At 41.3% G+C, this 18,284-nt stretch overlaps 1 protein-coding gene across 16 annotated transcripts in view; it reads left to right on the top strand.

Annotated features, from left to right (window-relative positions):
* LCLAT1 (lysocardiolipin acyltransferase 1) overlaps positions 1 to 18,185 on the top strand; it is a 129,789-nt gene extending 111,604 nt beyond the window's left edge. For 15 of the 16 annotated variants that reach the window (XM_036334967.1, XM_036334968.1, XM_036334972.1 and 12 more), the window contains one exon: positions 14,507 to 18,185. In XM_036334967.1, the coding sequence (XP_036190860.1) occupies positions 14,507 to 15,009 (503 nt within the window). In that variant the 3' untranslated portion in view covers positions 15,010 to 18,185. The remainder of the gene's footprint in view (positions 1 to 14,506) is intronic. The other variant, XR_004971894.1, reaches the window with a different exon arrangement.
* Positions 18,186 to 18,284: the final 99 nt, after the last annotated feature.

Genomic DNA, 18,284 nt, shown 5'->3' with positions numbered 1-18,284 from the left:
CCAGTCACTGACTCAGTAAGGTCAGCCCTGGCTCCCCATCCCTTGTCCTTAAATTGATCACATATAAATTTAGAGAAAGATAAAATCTCTAGAAGTGGAGACAGGAAAGCATAATAATTTACAGCTTATCAATTAAGAAAAAATTGAACTAGAATCATAATTCCATGTCTTCCTAGCTGTGTGACCGTGGTGATTTATTTATCATTTCATTGGTAAATGAGGATATTAAAGATTTACTTAATGCTTATTGTGATGCTTTAGTGAAATAAAATATATATAAGACACTTAGCACTAATACATAATTCAAACTATATAAGAAACAAAATATGTAAGGAACAGTGCCTGGCAGAGTAAACATGCAAAAAAAAAAAATTATTTCCTAAAACTGCAGTCTTTGCCACAGGGAATAAATTATCAAAGAAATTAATCAAGAAATGATCCCAATTTTTAAAAAACATGAATGTCTAGATAGAGAAATCCCAGTGAGTACACAATACAATGAAAAACACTACCAGAAGTTATAATCATTATTAAATTCCACAATGCCTGAAATAAAAACAAATATCCTACAAACTTCCAAAGAGGGGAAATAACATTCAAAAGATAAAAAACTAGAATAGCATCACATTGTCCAAAGAAACAACGGTAGAAAAGGTGGAGGAAGTTCTTCAATTTGGGGAAGGAAAATGGTTTCCAAACATGAATCCTGAATATACACGAATTCTCAATCTAGTGTGAGGACAGAACATTTCAAACATTTGAGGTCTTAAAATTCACCTCTCACATACCTTTCTTTGGGAGCAACTGGAGAATGAGTTCCTACAAAAAAGTAAATTAAAGAGATGAGGAAGATAGAGGATACAGGAGACAAGGGAAACAGCACAGGAAGGGAATGTCCAAGAATGTGCTAGGAGGTCAGGGCGATAGCTGTGCAGCAGGCCCTGGCTATAGATTGTGCAGGAGCATGGAAGGTTCCTGGAAGAATGCCTCCAAGCTGATGAAGCTGACACACTGTCTGATGTGTTTGAATGTGCTGGGAGGAGATTTACACTCAAGCCAAGTTTGGGGATGAACTAGTAGCATGCTGATCATTAACTCCAGGGAAAATTATAGCGCAAAAAAAAGAAAAAAGAAAAGAAAAGCTACTACACAGCTCTACTGTGAATATCTGCCTTGTTATATAATGCAAACACTAAATATTAACCTTACCAAGAATTATGGTATAGCTAAATTTATGGTATAACTATGGAGGAAGGGGGTATGGGAGAAATGTTGTAAGAGTAAAACCTTATTTTTTTGTAGTAGGAAGTTGATAGATAATAGGAAACGTGAAGAAAATGACATGTCTGTGTAGGTATTTTATTTAGCTTATATAAATGTAAATATGAGAATAAACGGTTTGACATGTTGGAAATGGTTATCTTGTGAAGTGGCTTTACAAAGTATGGAGGAATTGGGCAGGTGGTTGCTTCCTGTATTGATTAAAAGCCACAGCAAACATAACTAATGCTCATCATATGGCTCTTCTCTCATTCCTGGAAAAGCGGGAGCATATTGTTTCCAAGCTCCTTTCCAGTTTGTCAGGGCCAAACGAGCAGCTCTGGCCTAGACAGAGCAGAAGTGATTTGTGTCATTTCTGGGCTACAGTGGTGTGGCCCTTCAGCACCTCTTCCTGTGCCTTAGCAACCTGCAAGGGACCAGGACAAACTGCAGTGTACCCAGTAGTCTGGAAGCCTTTCCTGTGTTCTTGAACTGTGACTTCGCAGCCTAAAGAAGGGAGGACTTGGCAAACTTGTTTTTTTTTTTTTTTAATGTATCTTTATTGATTTCAGAGAGGAAGGGAGAGGAGGGAAAGAGATAGAAACATCAATAATGAGAGAGAATCATTGATTGAATGCCTCCTGCACGCCCCCTTTGGGTATGGAGCCCGCACCCAGGCATATGCTCTTGACCAGAATCGAACCCGGGACCCTTCACTCCACAGGCCGATCCTCTATCCACTGAGCCAAACGAGCTAGGGTCTGGCAAACTTTTCTAGCTATTCTAGGTTGTGCAGGCCATGTGGTTACTTTTGCAACTACTTAACTCTGCTATTGTAGTGCAAATGAGTGAGTGGGTCTGTGTTCCAATAAAACTTTATTTAGGGACACCAAAATCTGAATTTCATATAACTTTCAGGTGTCATAAAATATATTCTTTTTACTTTTCTTCAAACATTCTTCTCTCACAAGATGTGCAAACACAGGTGGAATTGGCCCTTAGGCCTTAGTTACTGACCCTGCTTTATTTTTGCCATATATATATATAAAACTTCTTTGTTGATTAAGGTATTACATATGTGTCCTTATCTCCCATTACCCCCCCCCAACCCCTCCCCCCCCCCCCCTCATGCCCTCACCCCCCTGTTGTCTGTGTCTATTGGTTAGGCTTATATGCATGCATACAAGTCCTTTGGTTGCTCTCTCCCCCTTACCCCACACCCTCCCCTACCTTCCCTCTGAGATTTGACGGTCTGATCGATGCTTCTCTGTCTCTGGATCTGTTTTTGTTCATCAGTTTATGTTGTTCATTATATTCCATAAATGAGTGAGATCATGTGATATTTATCTTTCTCTGACTGGCTCATTTCACTTAGCATAATGCTCTCCAGTTCCATCCATGCTGTTGCAAATGGTAAGAATTCCTTTGTTTTTACTGCAGCATAGTATTCCATTGTGTAGATGTACCACAGTTTTCTAATCCACTCATCTGCTGATGGGCACTTAGGCTGTTTCCAAATCTTAGCTATGGTGAATTGTGCTGCTATGAACATAGGGGTGCATATATCCTTTCTGATTGGTGTTTCTAGTTTCTTGGGATATATTCCTAAAAGTGGGATCACTGGGTCAAATGGGAGCCCACTGCATGGGAGAACATATTTGCCAATGTTATCACCAATAAGGGTTTAATCTCCAACATTTACAGGGAACTCATCAACTTAACAAAAGGAAGATAAACAACCCAATCAAAAAATGGGCAATGGACCTAAATAGATACTTTTTGAAAGAGGACAGAAGGAAGGCCAAGAGACATATGAAAACATGTCCAAAGTCACTAATCATCTGAGAGATGCAAATCAAAACGACAATGCAGTACCATCTCACACCTGTCGGAATGGCTATCATCAACAGGTCAACAAACAACAATTGCTGGCGAGGATGCGGAGAAAAAGGAACCCTCGTGCACTGCTGGTGGAAATGCAGACTGGTGCAGCCACTGTGGAGAACAGTATGGAGTTTCCTCAAAAAACTAAAAATGGAACTCCCATTTGATCCAGTAATCCCACTTCTAGGACTATATCCCAAGAAACTAGAAACACCAATCAGAAAGGATATATGTACACCTATGTTCATAGCAGCACAATTCACCATAGCTAAGATTTGGAAACAGCCTCCCATATGTTTTTATTAATTTCAGAGAGGAAGGGACAGGGAGCGAGAGAAACATCGTTTATCAGCTGCTTCTTGCACGCCCCCTACTGGGGGTCGAGCCTGCAGCCCAGGCACATACCCTAACCAGGATTCAAAGCTGCTTACCCTGCTTTAAATATTTGAAGAATTGCTGTGCAGAAAAGCTAATATATTGTTTGTTGTTAGAGGATAGACGTAAAACTAAAGAGTGGGAGTTGGGGGTTTTCTACTAATCAGAACTGCCTGTGCAGAAAAGGCTGCCTCAAGATGTCCCTGTGTTTGAAATGTTCCCATAGTGGTGGGAGGTTGCTCAGCTCCCTTTTAATTCTTACATTTCATGGCTCTATAACAATTAAATTAGATCATTCAGATAAAACTGTTTTAATGTTCTCCAAAGTACAGTCACTTCCCACAGTTTAGGACAGTTCTTAGAAAAAGTTAGGTATGTGTGTATGTGCCTGTGTTGCCTTAAGTATTTTAAATTAAGAATCTATGGTGCCAAGGTTTGCAAAGACTACTTGCTAGCCTAAACCTGTTTGCACACAGCAGTATTTCCTAAGTTAAATTCAATCATAATCTCCAAACATCCTTAGCCTAGACTAGCTGAAGGTATAGACTTCATTTTCATCTCATTAGGCCACCTGGAAACTGCAATCAGTAAGTAGTCTTGGTGTTAATAGTCTTTCTGCTTCATTAAAATGTTAATTTCATGGATTTAATTTCCTTTGTAAAATGTACCACTGCAGGACACTATATGCAGATTTATTCTAAAGAAGACCAATTTGCATGTCGCATTTTAATATATTTATTTCTCTAGATTTCTGTGTATTGCTATTCCTAGATATTTAATATCTTTAGATACTTCAGGCAATTTCAGCCTAGCAAAATGAGTTTTAAAAGTAATTCTGAAAGCAATTTTCTCATCAGTGACATAACTTCCACTTCTAAGAGTGAAATATACATCCCCTTTTTCTCCCCGCAGCCCTGAACCTCCATCTTTAAAAAAAGATTCAAATGCAGTTTCAGTGAATGATCAGAATGAATCTGGATAGTGCAAGGTTAGAAAATGGATGAGCAGAATCTTTTCTGTTCTATGGTGTCCTCTACATTATCCGTGCCAGTTTAATACCAAGTTCACATTTTTACTTCCCAAATCTTAAATTCTGACTGATTTCCCAAAAGGGAAGGTTAATCAAAAGATCTAACCAAGAGGCTGCTGCCTCCCTGATAGAGACTTAGGCTCTCCCAGTCAGTGCCCTGAAACCAGTGATCAGAATGATTGCTCTACAGGAAGTCCAGGTAAAAACGTGCTAGTGCGCCCAGACCCTGTGGGTATCCTGGACGTTTTCTTTCGTGTATTTGCCAATCTTTTCATCTTGCTGATTCTCCTCCTAACTGCTCTCTCCTTTCAGGTCTCCTGAGCTGCCTTCCTTTGCTTTTCTGGTCTCCAGTGGAAAAGCCATTCCCAAAAATCTGTCCTCCTTTTGGCTCTTCTCTCATTATATTATACTAGAGGCCTGTTGCACAAAATTCATGCACTAGGGGCTGGGGGGAATCCCTCAGCCCAGCCTGCACCCTCTCCAATCTGGGATCCCTCTCACAATCCAGGACTGCTGGCTCCCAACTGCTCGCCTGCCTGCCTGCCTGCCTGCCTGATTACCCTAACCGCTTCTGCCTGCCAGCCTGATCACCCCCTAACCCAGCCGTGGGCAAACTACGGCCCGCGGGCCAGATCCGGCCCGTTCGGCTGTTCTATCCGGCCTGTGGAGCCGAAAGAGTGGAGGGTTCTCTTGCTCTCCCCTCCGCTCCTTCACCAGCAGCAGTGTTAACATGTATTAGTTCACACAAACACTCCATCCATGCTTTTGTTCTGGCCCTCCGGTCCAGTTTAAGAACCCATTGTGGCCCTCGAGTCAAAAAGTTTGCCCACCCCTGCCCTAACTGCTCCCCTGCTGGCCCAGTTGTCCCCAACTGCTCTCCCATGCAGGCCTGGTCACCCCCAACTGCCTTCCCCTGCAGGCCCAGTCGTCCCCAACTGCCTTCCCCTGCCCGCCCAGTCACCCCTAAACTGCCCTCCCCTGCCATCTTGGTCACCCCTAACTGCCCTCCCCTGCAGGCCTGGTTGTCCCCAACTGCCCTCCCCTGCTGGCCTGGTTGCCCCTAACTGCCCTCCCCTGCAGGCCATCTTGTGGCCACATGGGGGCAGCCATCTTGTGTGTTAAAGTGATGGTCAATTTGCATATTAGCCTTTTATTATATAGGATTCATTTCTCCCTTAGACTCTACCTCCACTCTTCTGTCTCCTGAGGTCTGACCTGTGTCTCCCATAGGTGGATGGGATCATTTCATTTCAGTCTATCACCTCAACTATATCTATACCAAACTCCTTACTTCTTCCCAACTTAATTTCTGTTTGCTAGCGTCACTGTCCTCTGTACTCTCTAGCTAGAAATGTTCTGGTAGGTGGCTCACAAATATTTAGTTTATTCCTTTTGATGAATGCCAAAAATTTGTCTTGGCCTAGGTCAATTGAACAGAGTTGGGTTCTTCTCAGCCCAAGTATAACCAGAAAAATCTTTTCCTATTAATAATGGCCCAGTGAGATTATTGTTAGTGCTCAGTCATGTACCCTCAGCTTCCACCACAGCAGCATGCAGTCATTTATGTTGTTCATCATTAGGCATGGGGGGTTGGGGGACAAGCCATTATTATGATCAAGAATTGCAAATCATTTGAAGTTTTTATTAAAATGAACACAATTCTGAAATTACTCTGTTCTCAAGCTTTATAACGAATGGTTGGCCCAGGGCTATTGGCTGCAAATAGACCTTCCCTAGTTACTTTTAAAAATAGGAGTTTAGCAAATAACATTCCACTCTATTTCTTGGATGAGTGCGACCCTTGGATGCAACTCTTTTTTTCATGTATATGACTGAGGTTCAAATACAACTGGGCTAATAATTCAGAAGCAATAAAAAAAAAATAGAGCACCCAACTTTCTGGCCAACCTGATACCATTTTCACTAATCGATAATGAGTTTAAAGCCACATACGTTTAAATTTGCCATTTTAAGATATAATTTACTACTATCTCATTGATATTTCAATGAAAAGGAATGTCAACAAGGTTGAGACATTTTTATAAGCCAATTATGACAATTATCCATTTAGTCAGCATATACTTACTGGTTGCTTATAATGAGACAGCATTGAACTCGGTGCCATCGGACATACAAAAGCATTATAATACCCATTACTCTTGAGAAACCTATAAGATCTGGTAAAATCCCTGATTGAGTTGATAAGTTTTTAAAAACAATGAAAAAACTATGAGATGAAAAACCTGTTTCCCTATGATTCAGTGATGAATTCCTGAGATCTATGACAATTTTTAGAAGTCTCAAGTGTTAATTTTCATTTATATTCTATTTCCACAGGGGTCTAGAGCTGATTCTGAGACTACTTTTAAGTCATTCTAAGTATTTAATAGGATCAAGAATGTTGTCTTTTCAGGAACTCCACTCCACCCCTAAAGCAGGGACAGCTTAGTTTGACTTTGAAACTGACTTTGACCTTGGAACTTAGAGCAGGATCTCACACACACACACTTAAGTGAGAATAAGTTACATCACAACAGTATATGAGACAAATTAGCCTTAGAATAATTGAGCTGTTTTCTAGGCTGAAAAATATACCAGAATGCAAGTTAAGCCTTCATTGTGAATGGCAAGCTAGTGTTTCTGAGAGTCTTAGTGAATTTACTTTTGCTATCAAATTGCCCTTCCCAGTGTGGGCAGTATTTTTGTATGTATAGCAAGGGTTAAGAAAGGTGTAGGTTACATCCAGAGAGAGACTTAGAAGATAGTCCAGCCAGAGAGACTGGAAGTCATACTGTGACTGTAGCTGAACCAGCGATAACAGAGTATTTCTATTTCTGTAGAGAGACAGGAAAATATTGCCCCAAGAGTCACTGACAAATTTTCATAAGAATGATGGATAGTAGCAACACCATAAAGAAAAAGCTATAGGCAGAGATAAATGAACCACAAGAGAATACTTGTTTATATGGTCATTCTACTCACTTATAAACCTTCATTTCCTCTGTCAGACTAGATACTTACTAAAAGAAAGTTTATTCATAATATTAAGTAGCAAATTTACTGTAAGCAATGTAAATTCACTGGAATAAAAGATAACCTAGTTCAACATAGGAATGTGATAGATTATACCATTTCTCCCTTTATTACAGGTCAGTGAAGGACCCATTTAAAAATTCACATGTGGGCCATAATTCTTTCAAATATAATTAGGTTTTCATAGTCATACCTAGAAGAGTAATGGAAAACTTTTTCATTTCATAACCATATGCAGAAACACATCATAATTCAGTCCTTTTCCATTGGACACATTCTCAATTAGAACAGTGTGTTTCTTCCACTGAGGGTAAATGTTGATTAATTGATGTTTTTGTTTGTAATATGTTTCAGAAATGGAAAGAATTTCAGTTATGTTTGCAGTATAATTAAGTTAATATATTTAAGTTTGTCTAAAAGACTTTTGCTCCCAAACTTAACATTTTGAGAGACTTTAAAAAAAGATAATGTAAAGACCAATTGTATTCTTCCAGATTCTAAAGTTTAAAAGTGGTGCTTGTTGAGAGTACCAAACTACAATTTGGGGGCCTTTGCTCCAGTCCTTTTATGCAATGGAGTGAGCTAACTAACACTGGGAGGCAGGAAAACTAGATTCTAAATTTAGTCCTTTTATTCAGCCAACTCTAAGCCTCTTTGAAAGAGTACTTAATCTCTCTGATCTTCAGTTTACTAAATTGAAAATGAGCAAGTCTTCAACTGTCTCCCAATATTAAATTCTTGAACCTAATCACCAGGGCTGTAGAATGAGAGTGACCTAGGTTAAACCATCCCTGCCCCTTACTGGCTTTGCAGCCTCAGACAGAATACTTAACCTGGGTCTTAAGATCCACTTCATGGGGTTATTGAGAGTATTGAATAAAATAACATGAAAGAGTACCTACATACTGTTTGGAATTCCGTGTATTTATTCATTTTCTTAGTCTCATAGTTATTGAGGAGTCATTTCTCTAATAGTTGTTTCTATGTTCAGAGTCATGTGGAGAATACAAAGATGAGAAAGACCTGCAGCTTGCCCTTGAGACATATAAAGTCTAATCCAAGAGATATGATTTTGACATAAACACTTAGTATAAACTAGAAAAATGGTTAAGTACTATAAGAGAAGCTCACATAGAGAGCGGTGGGATTTAGAGAAGGAAAACAATGTGTACATTCTCATCAAATCCCAGCGTCCCGACGACCAGCAGAGAGTAAAACATAACCTTGGGATGTTACATTATTAACACAACCATGGTGATGTGTACGTGAGAAGCGGCTGTTACCCCTTCCAGGTTGTGTCCATTTGTATTGAAAAGATAACAGGTCCTGAGAGGATTCACGGAGAAGGGCATCTTCACTTTATGCCAAAATGCATCACTTGGTTTTAATTATGAGGAAACACCAGACAAACCAAATTGAGAAACATTCCACAAAGTAACTATCAGCATTAGTTCCTGGATTGATCTGGAACCAAAAAAAGGACAATAGTGGAACAGTTGGCAGATTTGAATAAAATTTCATATATAGATTAGCTAATAGCAAAGTGTCGACATTAATGTAATTTTGTTTACCAGTAAGTGTACTGTCTATATGTATAAAAGACAAGTGACCTTTATGGCAGAACGACCAGAACGACTGATCGCTATGATGCACACTGACCACCAGGAGCTGCCCCTGGTGGTCAGTGCACTTCCACAGTGGGAGCACCGCTCAGCCAGAAGCCAGGCTCACAGCTGACAAGCGCAGCAGCGGTGGTGGGAGCCTCTCCCACCTCCGTGACAGTGCTAAGAAATGGCAAGCCAAGCGGTAAGGAGTGAGCAGGCGGGCGGTAAGGAGTGAACAGGTAAGCGGTTAGGAGGGAGCAGGCAGGAGCAAGGGGTCCTGATTGCAAGAGGGTGCAGGCCAGGCTGAGGGATCCCCACCCCCCCATGCATGAATTTTGTGCATCGGGCCTCTAGTGGTTGTATAAGATGCTAGAAGTGCGTGAAGTTTACTGGAAGTCTTTTTAGTACTTTGCAACATTTTTTGTAAACCTGAAATTATTTCAAAGCAAAAGTTAAAAAAGAAAAGAAAGATAATGGATTCTCATATAGTATAAATTCTTTGCATTTTAAGATAAAGAAAAGACCTAAAAGTTCTAGATTTATATGTGAGAATTAAGGAAAGCTAAGTGCCACCACAAAGCACTTAAAATTTAAAAATACTTTACAGGTTTCACTCGACTCACAACCAAAAACTAAAACAATGCACACGAATACGAATACAGATTACTTAGATCTCTCTTATAGAACTGCTGTGTCTTCTGCAGCAGGACTGTTTTCTAACAGCCTTTTTGTTACATCTGAATTTCTCCATGTTAAAAAAGAGGTCTAATTTACCAATTCTTTTTTCTTTCCCAGTTTATTTTTAGTAATTGCATTTTATTTAGTTTTCCGTAATGAACCAAGTGAAAAGCAGTTGTGGTAAATAAATCATGTGCAGGGGAAAGCAATACATTATCATTAGGATTCCATTATCATTTAATTAGGCATTCCATTATTGAATTGGTGTCTCTGGCTTCTCCTGGTCTCTGACTAATCCTGAAACAAATCCTTCTTTGTGGACAAATATTAGCCTGTAATAATTAGGGTATTCTTCTAAGCTGAGGCTTTTCATTAAATCTCTTTCTGATTAAGATAGCTCTCCAAGTACAGACTGATTTAATTTCATGTGATTTATCCACTTGTGTATCAATGTCTGGTGGAAATTGTTTTTAACATCAGAGGATTAGAAATATTAAAGTCATCTTTATAGTCATAGATCTCCCCAGTATGTAAGACCTTGCTGTCTGAATGGTCCTGTAAACCTACATCTGATGTCACTTTGCTAAATTTTAGAGTATCACAAGTGCTGTAACAGGCTATCATAGAAAACAATACACTGATTCTGTTTTATATTATAATATTGAGCTTAGAGTTAGTACATTCTGTGTTCCTTGGGTTTAGGAATCAATTTTCATTCCAAATATTTCAACATATTAAATGTGCTGTTCTCTTTTATCAAAAGTTCAGTGTCACCAGAAACAAACAGATTGTAAATAAACATCCTGAATTAGGGGCCTCCATGGGCATGAATGTTATGTGTTTTGTTGTTTTTTTAGCTCCTTGGACTTGACCATTAGTGCCTCCTGACCCTCTGTTTTCCTTCTGCTTTTCCTCTAGTTTCCAATGATGAACATTTAATTTTGTTCGAAGTCTGTGCAGTTATTTTCACTTTTTATAACAAAGCCCTTATTATCTGATTATCTTTATAAGAGAGTTTTGACACCAAATTGAAACCCAGTCCTTACCCTTAAGTAAATAGGATGGTCAGTAAACATTGACAGAAGACGTAAAGAAACACTAAAATAAAATGAGCACAACCTAACAAGTTCAGTAGAAAGGGTAGCATGGTGGGAGATGATGGGGAAGTTGCTGCATCTCTTTATTATTATTAATATTTAAAGAAATTTAAATAGAGTGAAATTGTACATTGAAATTTAAATGTACAATTTGATGTAATGCATACCTAATCTAGATATAGAATGTTTCTGCCACCCAGAATATTACCTCATGACCCCCTTTCAATCAGTGCCCACAGCCCACTACGGTACCATGGATTAATTTTTCCTGCCTCATATAGTTCTTTAATGAATCAAAGTCCACATCAAAAGTCTATCACTGACAATAATATGGAACAGAACAAAACGACATTCAGACACTGCACCAACACTCTGTGTGCCCTTGGCCAAAACACTTAACCTCTCTGGGCCCTGCCTGCAGTGTTCGATTAGGTGATCCTCATGATTCCTTAAAGATCTTACACTCTGCATACATTTGTAATCTCAAAGGCCCCACCATCCATTTGATCCCCTGGGCCAGCAAGAAACCTGGGCTCCATCCACCTTTTCACTCTGTAACATCAGTTCTTCCTTGTAACTTTGTCAGACATGTCACTTCCTTTGGCCTCTACCTTCTATTTCTTGTCTTTCCTGTCTTACAATGACCATCAAATACTCTTCCTACCTCTCTTGCTCTTGGTCCTCTCCAAATCATTCTTTCATTGCCCTCAAGGTAATTCTTGCTAAAATGAAACCATGGATCTTTTCCTGTTAAAAATCCTGAAGTGGTTCTCCACCACTTGAGTGTTTCTCCCACCTGCAGAACTCAGTTCCAATTCCCAAGTTTGACAATGAGGGCCTTTACTGCCCACCTCCAGCCTGCTCTTAGTGCCACAGCCCCACCCTGCTCTCTGCCAGAGGTTCACCCTGCCCCCTCCAACTGCCTCACCTGTTCCCTCCCCCCTTACAGATGCACTCTGGTCTGTTTAGGGCAGTACGCATGCCTGTCTCCCTAGTTCTGTTGTAAACTCATGAGTAAGGTTAAGGCCCATGTTTTACTTATCTCTTTATCTCTAGCATCTAACATATGACTTTGCTGAAAACAACCCCAGAAAAATTCACGAGAGTGCTAAGATTGATGGTAATATTGGGTCACAGTCTTACTAGGACTTCAAGTTGATAAGTTTTTTAAAATAAAAAAAAAATCATATGGAAGTTTTCATGGGTTTCTGGCATTTTTTTTTATTTTAGTAAATCTTTATTGTTCAGATTATTACATTTGTTCCTCTTTTTTTTCCCCCCATAGCTCCCCTCCACCCAGTTCCCACCCCACCCTCTGCCCTTACCCCCCCACTGTCCTCATCCCTAGGTGCACAATTTTTGTCCAGTCTCTTCCCGCATCTCCCACACCCCTTTCCCCACCAAGAATAGTGAGTCCATTCCCTTTCTATGTCCCTGATTCTATTATAATCACCAGTTCATTCTGTTCATCAGATTATTTATTCACTTGATTCTTAGATTCACTTGTTGATAGATGCATATTTATTGTTCATAATTAGTATCTTTACCTTTTTCTTCTTCCTCTTCTTAAAGGATACCTTTCAGCATTTCATATAATCCTGGTTTGGTGGTGATGAACTCCTTTAGCTTTTCTTTATCTGTGAAGCTCTTTATCTGACCTTCAATTCTGAATGATAGCTTTGCTGGATAAAGTAATCTTGGTTGTAGGTTCTTGGCATTCATCACTTTGAATATTTCTTGCCACTCCCTTCTGGCCTGCAAAGTTTCTGTTGAGAAATCAGCTGACAGTCGTATGGGTATTCCCTTGTAGGTAACTGAGTTTCTTTCTCTTGCTGCTTTTAAGATTCTCTCTTTGTCTTTTGCTCTTGGCATTTTAATTATGATGTGTCTTGGTGTGGTCCTCTTTGGATTCCTTTTGTTTGGGGTTCTCTGTGCTTCCTGGACTTGTAAGTCTATTTCTTTCACCAGGTAGGGGAAGTTTTCTGTCATTATTTCTTCAAATAGGTTTTCAATATCTTGGTCTCTCTCATCTTCTGGCACCCCTATAATTCTGATGTTGGTACGCTTGAAGCTGTCCCAGAGGCTCCTTACACTATCTTCGTATTTTCGGATTCTCTTTTCATTTTGCTTTTCCAGTTGGGTGTTTTTTGCTTCTTCGCATTTCAAATCTTTGCCTTGATTCTTGCGCTCCTCTGGTCTGCTGTTGGGAGTCTGTATAATATTCGTTATTTCAGCCCATGTATGCTTAATTTCTAGTTGGTTCTTTATCATAACATCGAGGGTCTCGTTAGATTTCTTGAGGATCTCAGTAACTTTATCAGCGGCTTCTAGACAGTTCTTGAGAGACCTTAAAAGTGTGGTTCTGAACTCAATATCCTCCATTGACAGTTTTGTCCTGTTTCTTTGTCTCCGCATTTTTTATGCTTTCTTGGTGCATCCCCTAGTGGTCTTTGTGCGCAGTCTTGTTGTAGTTAAGCCTTGATTGTTGTAGTTAATACTAGGGGGATTTGACCTCCAGGCCAACTGGCTGTGAAAGTCAGCTGTGTCTGCAGTGGGAAAACTTCTGTCCTCTAGGGAGGTGCCTGAGGCTATCTGGCAAATGGCTCTGCGCAGGGCTTGGGCGGGGCAGGTCGCACGGGATCAAACAGGGCGGGTGGAGGGAGCAGTTATGGCTGCTCTCAGTCCCGTCCCCAGAGGCTCTGCCTCTCAGAGTCCCAGCAACCGCTGCAAACCTCGGAGAGAAAGCTGCCCTCGCGTTCCGACCGATGCTAGACAGTCCGGCTTCTCCCTTTTGAGTCTGGGTCCCTAGAGACTCGCCCAGAACTAGAGCTCAGAATCTGAGACTTCCTCCCGATTGAAACGGACAACCGCGCCCTCAGCTACCAGCCGGCTCCGCGCGTACCTCCGCACCTTTATATTTTCCGCACTGCGCCTCCCCTGAGTCTCGTATGCTGTTCTCTTTCCTTCTAGTTGAAGAATTTCCCCTCAGCCAGCTTTCCTGTGGTTCTGGGTGATGTCCGTTCCGTCTTTTACTTGTATTTGTGAAGTGGTTGTTCGAGGCAGCTAACTCCGGTGTTTACCTATGCCGCCATCTTGGTTCCGAATCGGTTTCTGGCATTTTATCAAGTCTGATTCTGAGTTTTTCTGTGCAGTAGCTGTCATGGTAATATTGGGTTAAAGGTGGACAATTTGTGGTGTATTTGGAGAGAAGGGTGTATTAATAGGAGGCATCAAAGCAGTGAATCCTATAAGAGGGCTGGTCCTGTGCCTTTTCATTTGTCTCAAACCTGACTTCTGTGCTTACCTTTTTAGTTCTAGGATGTAGGTTACTGTTTCCACGAATGAAGATCATTTCTCTCTAAAACCAAAATGACTGGTAAATATTGACCCGATTGCCTGGAACGCCAGTATTTATAGCCCTGTTTGTTCCTCACGGTTCACTCTGTTCTGATTGTTTTTCAGGTTTTGGTGCTGCCTTGCATTGTGAGTCAGTATTGCTGCCCAATTATCTAACTCGACCTATGCTTCCATCTTTCCACACCTAGGGAAGAACCTTGACGCTGTCCACGACATCACGGTGGCATACCCTCACAACATCCCTCAGACGGAGAGGCACCTCCTGCAGGGGGACTTCCCCAGGGAGATCCACTTCCACGTGCACCGCTACCCAGCAGACACCCTGCCCGCATCCAAGGAGGACCTGCAGCTCTGGTGCCACAAGCGGTGGGAGGAGAAGGAGGAGAGGCTGCGCTCCTTCTACCAAGGGGAGAAGAATTTCAGCTTCACCGGGCAGCCTGTCATCCCTCCATGCAAGTCTGAGCTCAGGGTCCTCGTGGTCAAATTTCTCTCTATACTGTATTGGACCCTGTTCAGCCCTGCCATGTGCCTACTCGTGTATTTGTACAGTCTTGTTCGATGGTATTTTATAATCACCATTGTCATCTTTGTATTGCAAGAGAGAATATTTGGTGGGCTGGAGATAATAGAACTTGCATGCTACCGTTTTTTACACAAACAGTCACATTCAACTGCAAAGAAAGATGAGTAAGATTGTACGGTCCAGTGTGACAACCTAGGAAATATTTGGGAAATGTAAGCCTTTGTAAACTGAGATGCGTTTTTGCATGACTATGTCAGATATTTCCTACTACCATCATTATTTGTTGAAGATACTTTGAACTTAGTTTTGTGGGAAAATATTGCCACACACATGATTTTTTTTTTAAATCTCTGAATGTAATTTCAACATGCAGAGCAGGGAGCAATTGCTGTGAATTAACTCGGGCCAGAGTATTCTTAAACAATCATCAAGCTGTTCACAGACAAGGTGCGCACAAGGTTTTCTCAAAGGCTCGATCCCATTTTCTAACAAACTGTGTACAAGAGGCGCAGCACTGGCCCAGCTCAGCTGCTGGCACTTCCTCCAGGCCCCTCCCTCCCAACTCCTTTCTGTGCCAATCAAACCACTGCATCCTTCCTTCAGACCAGAAAACAAAACTCTTGTCCTTTGACCAAACATTTTGATAGAAGTCCTTCATTATTCATAAGACCGTGGCAGTTAGCCTTGCGCGACCTGGGAGTCAGAAGACCACCTGTGCCCTTTTCTCCTGTGGAGAATAAGCTCTGGGCTGTCTCAGGGCAACCGCAGACTTTCCACTTAGAAACCTTCGTTTACTTTTTAACGATAGGAACTAATACAGTGTAGTTCTTCACTTCTATTTAATTGCATATGCTTAGTGCTGGTTTCGCTACAGCATGTCAGCAGGTGTAGCCTCTTGTGTGTTAAAAACAGTAAAAAGTCACTTTTTTAAAGGAAAGTGTAGAACATTCTGTTGCTGCAGTCAGAAACTCTTCTTTGAAGTTGTCTCTTTTGAAATATTTCTCCAAAACCTGCCTACAAAAGGAAGGTTAGTGCATTTTCTACATGTGCACGGAACTCTAACTTTTGCCATTAAAACAACAACAAAACCCTTGCAGACAAGGCAGTAATGGTTTATCCTAAATTACTGAACTCTCGTAGCCTTGACAAGCTCTTCTCTTAAAACCAAAATAACGCAAAAATGAATCCTTTGTGTGTTTTTTAATAACAAGGGAGCGATCTCATTTTTAATCCTAGGCTTCCTCTTTCAATAGTAAAATTTAAACCCAGTTTTGACCAGTTGTCCACCTATTTCAGTCATTTGGAGTCAGTGGAAAACTCAGTAAACCAACAGCACCAGCCTCCAAGGCATGAGAAGCACATGGTCATGTCCCCTCTCCTGAAGCTGCCACTGCTTTTTTTGTCACATAATGAGGATGCTGTTAGAGCAGCAGAGAATCGGAGGCAATTGAAAGGCTTTAGCTGTTAGCAAACCTGTCAGCTTTACTCCTGCCTGGAACCCGCCTCAAAAGCTGTTTATTGCTCCCAGTACTCTTGGCACGAATGCCTTCCCCTTACTTCCATCTCATTTCTGCTGGACGGTGACTTTTACAAACAGTTGAAACATGAGGTACGCACATTGTGAGCTGAACTTACCGAGTGGCTTCTTTGAGAAAGTTCTGTCTGCGCAGGGCAATGTGGACCCCCGTCCTCACTGCGGGAGGACTAGCAAGGACCTCCGCCAGACGCACCAACTATATGTAACAGCCCTCGAGGCTGTTAAACCGCCAGGAGCTCCTAATCAGTTATTGTGTGCATCTGCTGCAAGCCCAGCTGTGTGTCGTTTTTTAGGGTATTTTTATTTTAATATTTTTCCTAATAAAGGAGGTTTCTCTCAGGCTTCCTTTGGTTATATTTGGAAACACACAACTAGTCTTAACAATCAGGATGGCGAGGTGCTCACACTGCAGCCCCTCTTCCAACCTCACCGCTCACTGCTCCCAGGGCATGTCCTCCTTAACGCTGCACTGGTGGAAGGGAAATCCTTTCCTTTCTGTTAAAAATGTTTTTTTCTCATAAAAATAACACGTTTAAGATAAAATGCAAACTTTTTTAACCTGCCCCATATTCATAAGCGCTAAAACTGAGGTATAGAGACCCTACTTCAGAAAAAAAAAAATTGCTTATTTTCCAACACACTTGTATTTTCTCTCACTTAAAGAAATTAAAGAGCTAAACGGTTTCTGATTTGGAACTTAGAGCCATCTGAAGTTGGCAAGGAAATGTCAAGTAGAAATGAATTTAGATTCTGTGTTGTGGTGGCCTCAGGAAGGACCCCTGCACACCTTCCCACATCGTCTCTGTGGACTCAGAGCAGCTGCTGGCACCCACTCATCGCCCTGTCAGGCCTTTGCAGGTGAGCTCGTTGGCCTTTGAAGTATTTACCGTGCTGTGTGTCCAGCTGTTAAATCACTACCACCCGGATACGCTTTCAGTAACGTGCGTGTGGTTTATAGAGGCTGTGAACGTTCCACTGGAAACGAAAGCCCAGGAGGAAGGCACCCGGGTTCCTCCACCAGAAACCTTTCCCGAAACAGCTAAAGGAATTGTGAGATTCAGCGGAAGAACACGGTAAAAGGTTAGAAGAAAAATAAGTGTTAGAGCCCGTAATTTAAAACTAATAAAACCCTCCTTGTGTGTAATACTATTACACACAGATTAGGGGGAAATAATAACGTACACTTGAGTCACCTGGGAGCCGGGACTGGACGCTGCCGAAAGGACTTGAGCGCTGGCCCCACCTCATGCCCCGGCACTTTCACAAGAGACTCTGAAGGTGGGGAGAGGGAGGTGCCTGCTGGTATTCAATTGTTTACATTTCTTTATATAAATAATGTGCTCTCAGTGCCTTAGTTATAGGTCCCTTTCTTTTTCTTGTTCCAAGAATTTCACAAGGTGTTTCTTAGGTCTCTTCGCTACTCAGTGGGAGTGGTTCATTAGCCACCGGGCACCATGGTAAACACAACTCTGGATGCCACCAGGAGAAGAGCCGGAACTAGCATGGCATACTAGTTCCCGGGTGCCTGGGAACTAGTATTTGCCATAGAGAACATGCATGGTCTCGTCACAGGGTGCGCTTCAGGTTAGATGTGGCCCAGAAGGTGTCTTGTACCGACCTTAAATCTTTATTTCAGAAGAGAGTCTTGGTTTTGGTAATTTATTTTTTAAAGGATCATTATGTGCAAAACACCAAGTTTTAAAAATAACTCACAGAAGGCCTTAGTTTTCAGTGTCCACTGGTATGTTTGTGAGTTGTGTTACCTGTAATGTAAACCTCAGAATAAATCAGAGTGAATTAGAGTTTACACGTGGGCTATGTTTCCATTTCTGCAGTAAAGACAGGGTTCTACTTTGTTTCTACACGTTGCTCTAGTCTTGTAATATGTAATAGTCAAGAAAGACTA

The sequence above is a fragment of the Myotis myotis genome, unplaced genomic scaffold (genome assembly GCF_014108235.1).
Source record: "Myotis myotis isolate mMyoMyo1 unplaced genomic scaffold, mMyoMyo1.p scaffold_m19_p_14, whole genome shotgun sequence".
Classification (NCBI taxonomy): domain Eukaryota; kingdom Metazoa; phylum Chordata; class Mammalia; order Chiroptera; family Vespertilionidae; genus Myotis; species Myotis myotis.
This window is presented reverse-complemented; position numbering and strand designations above follow the sequence as displayed.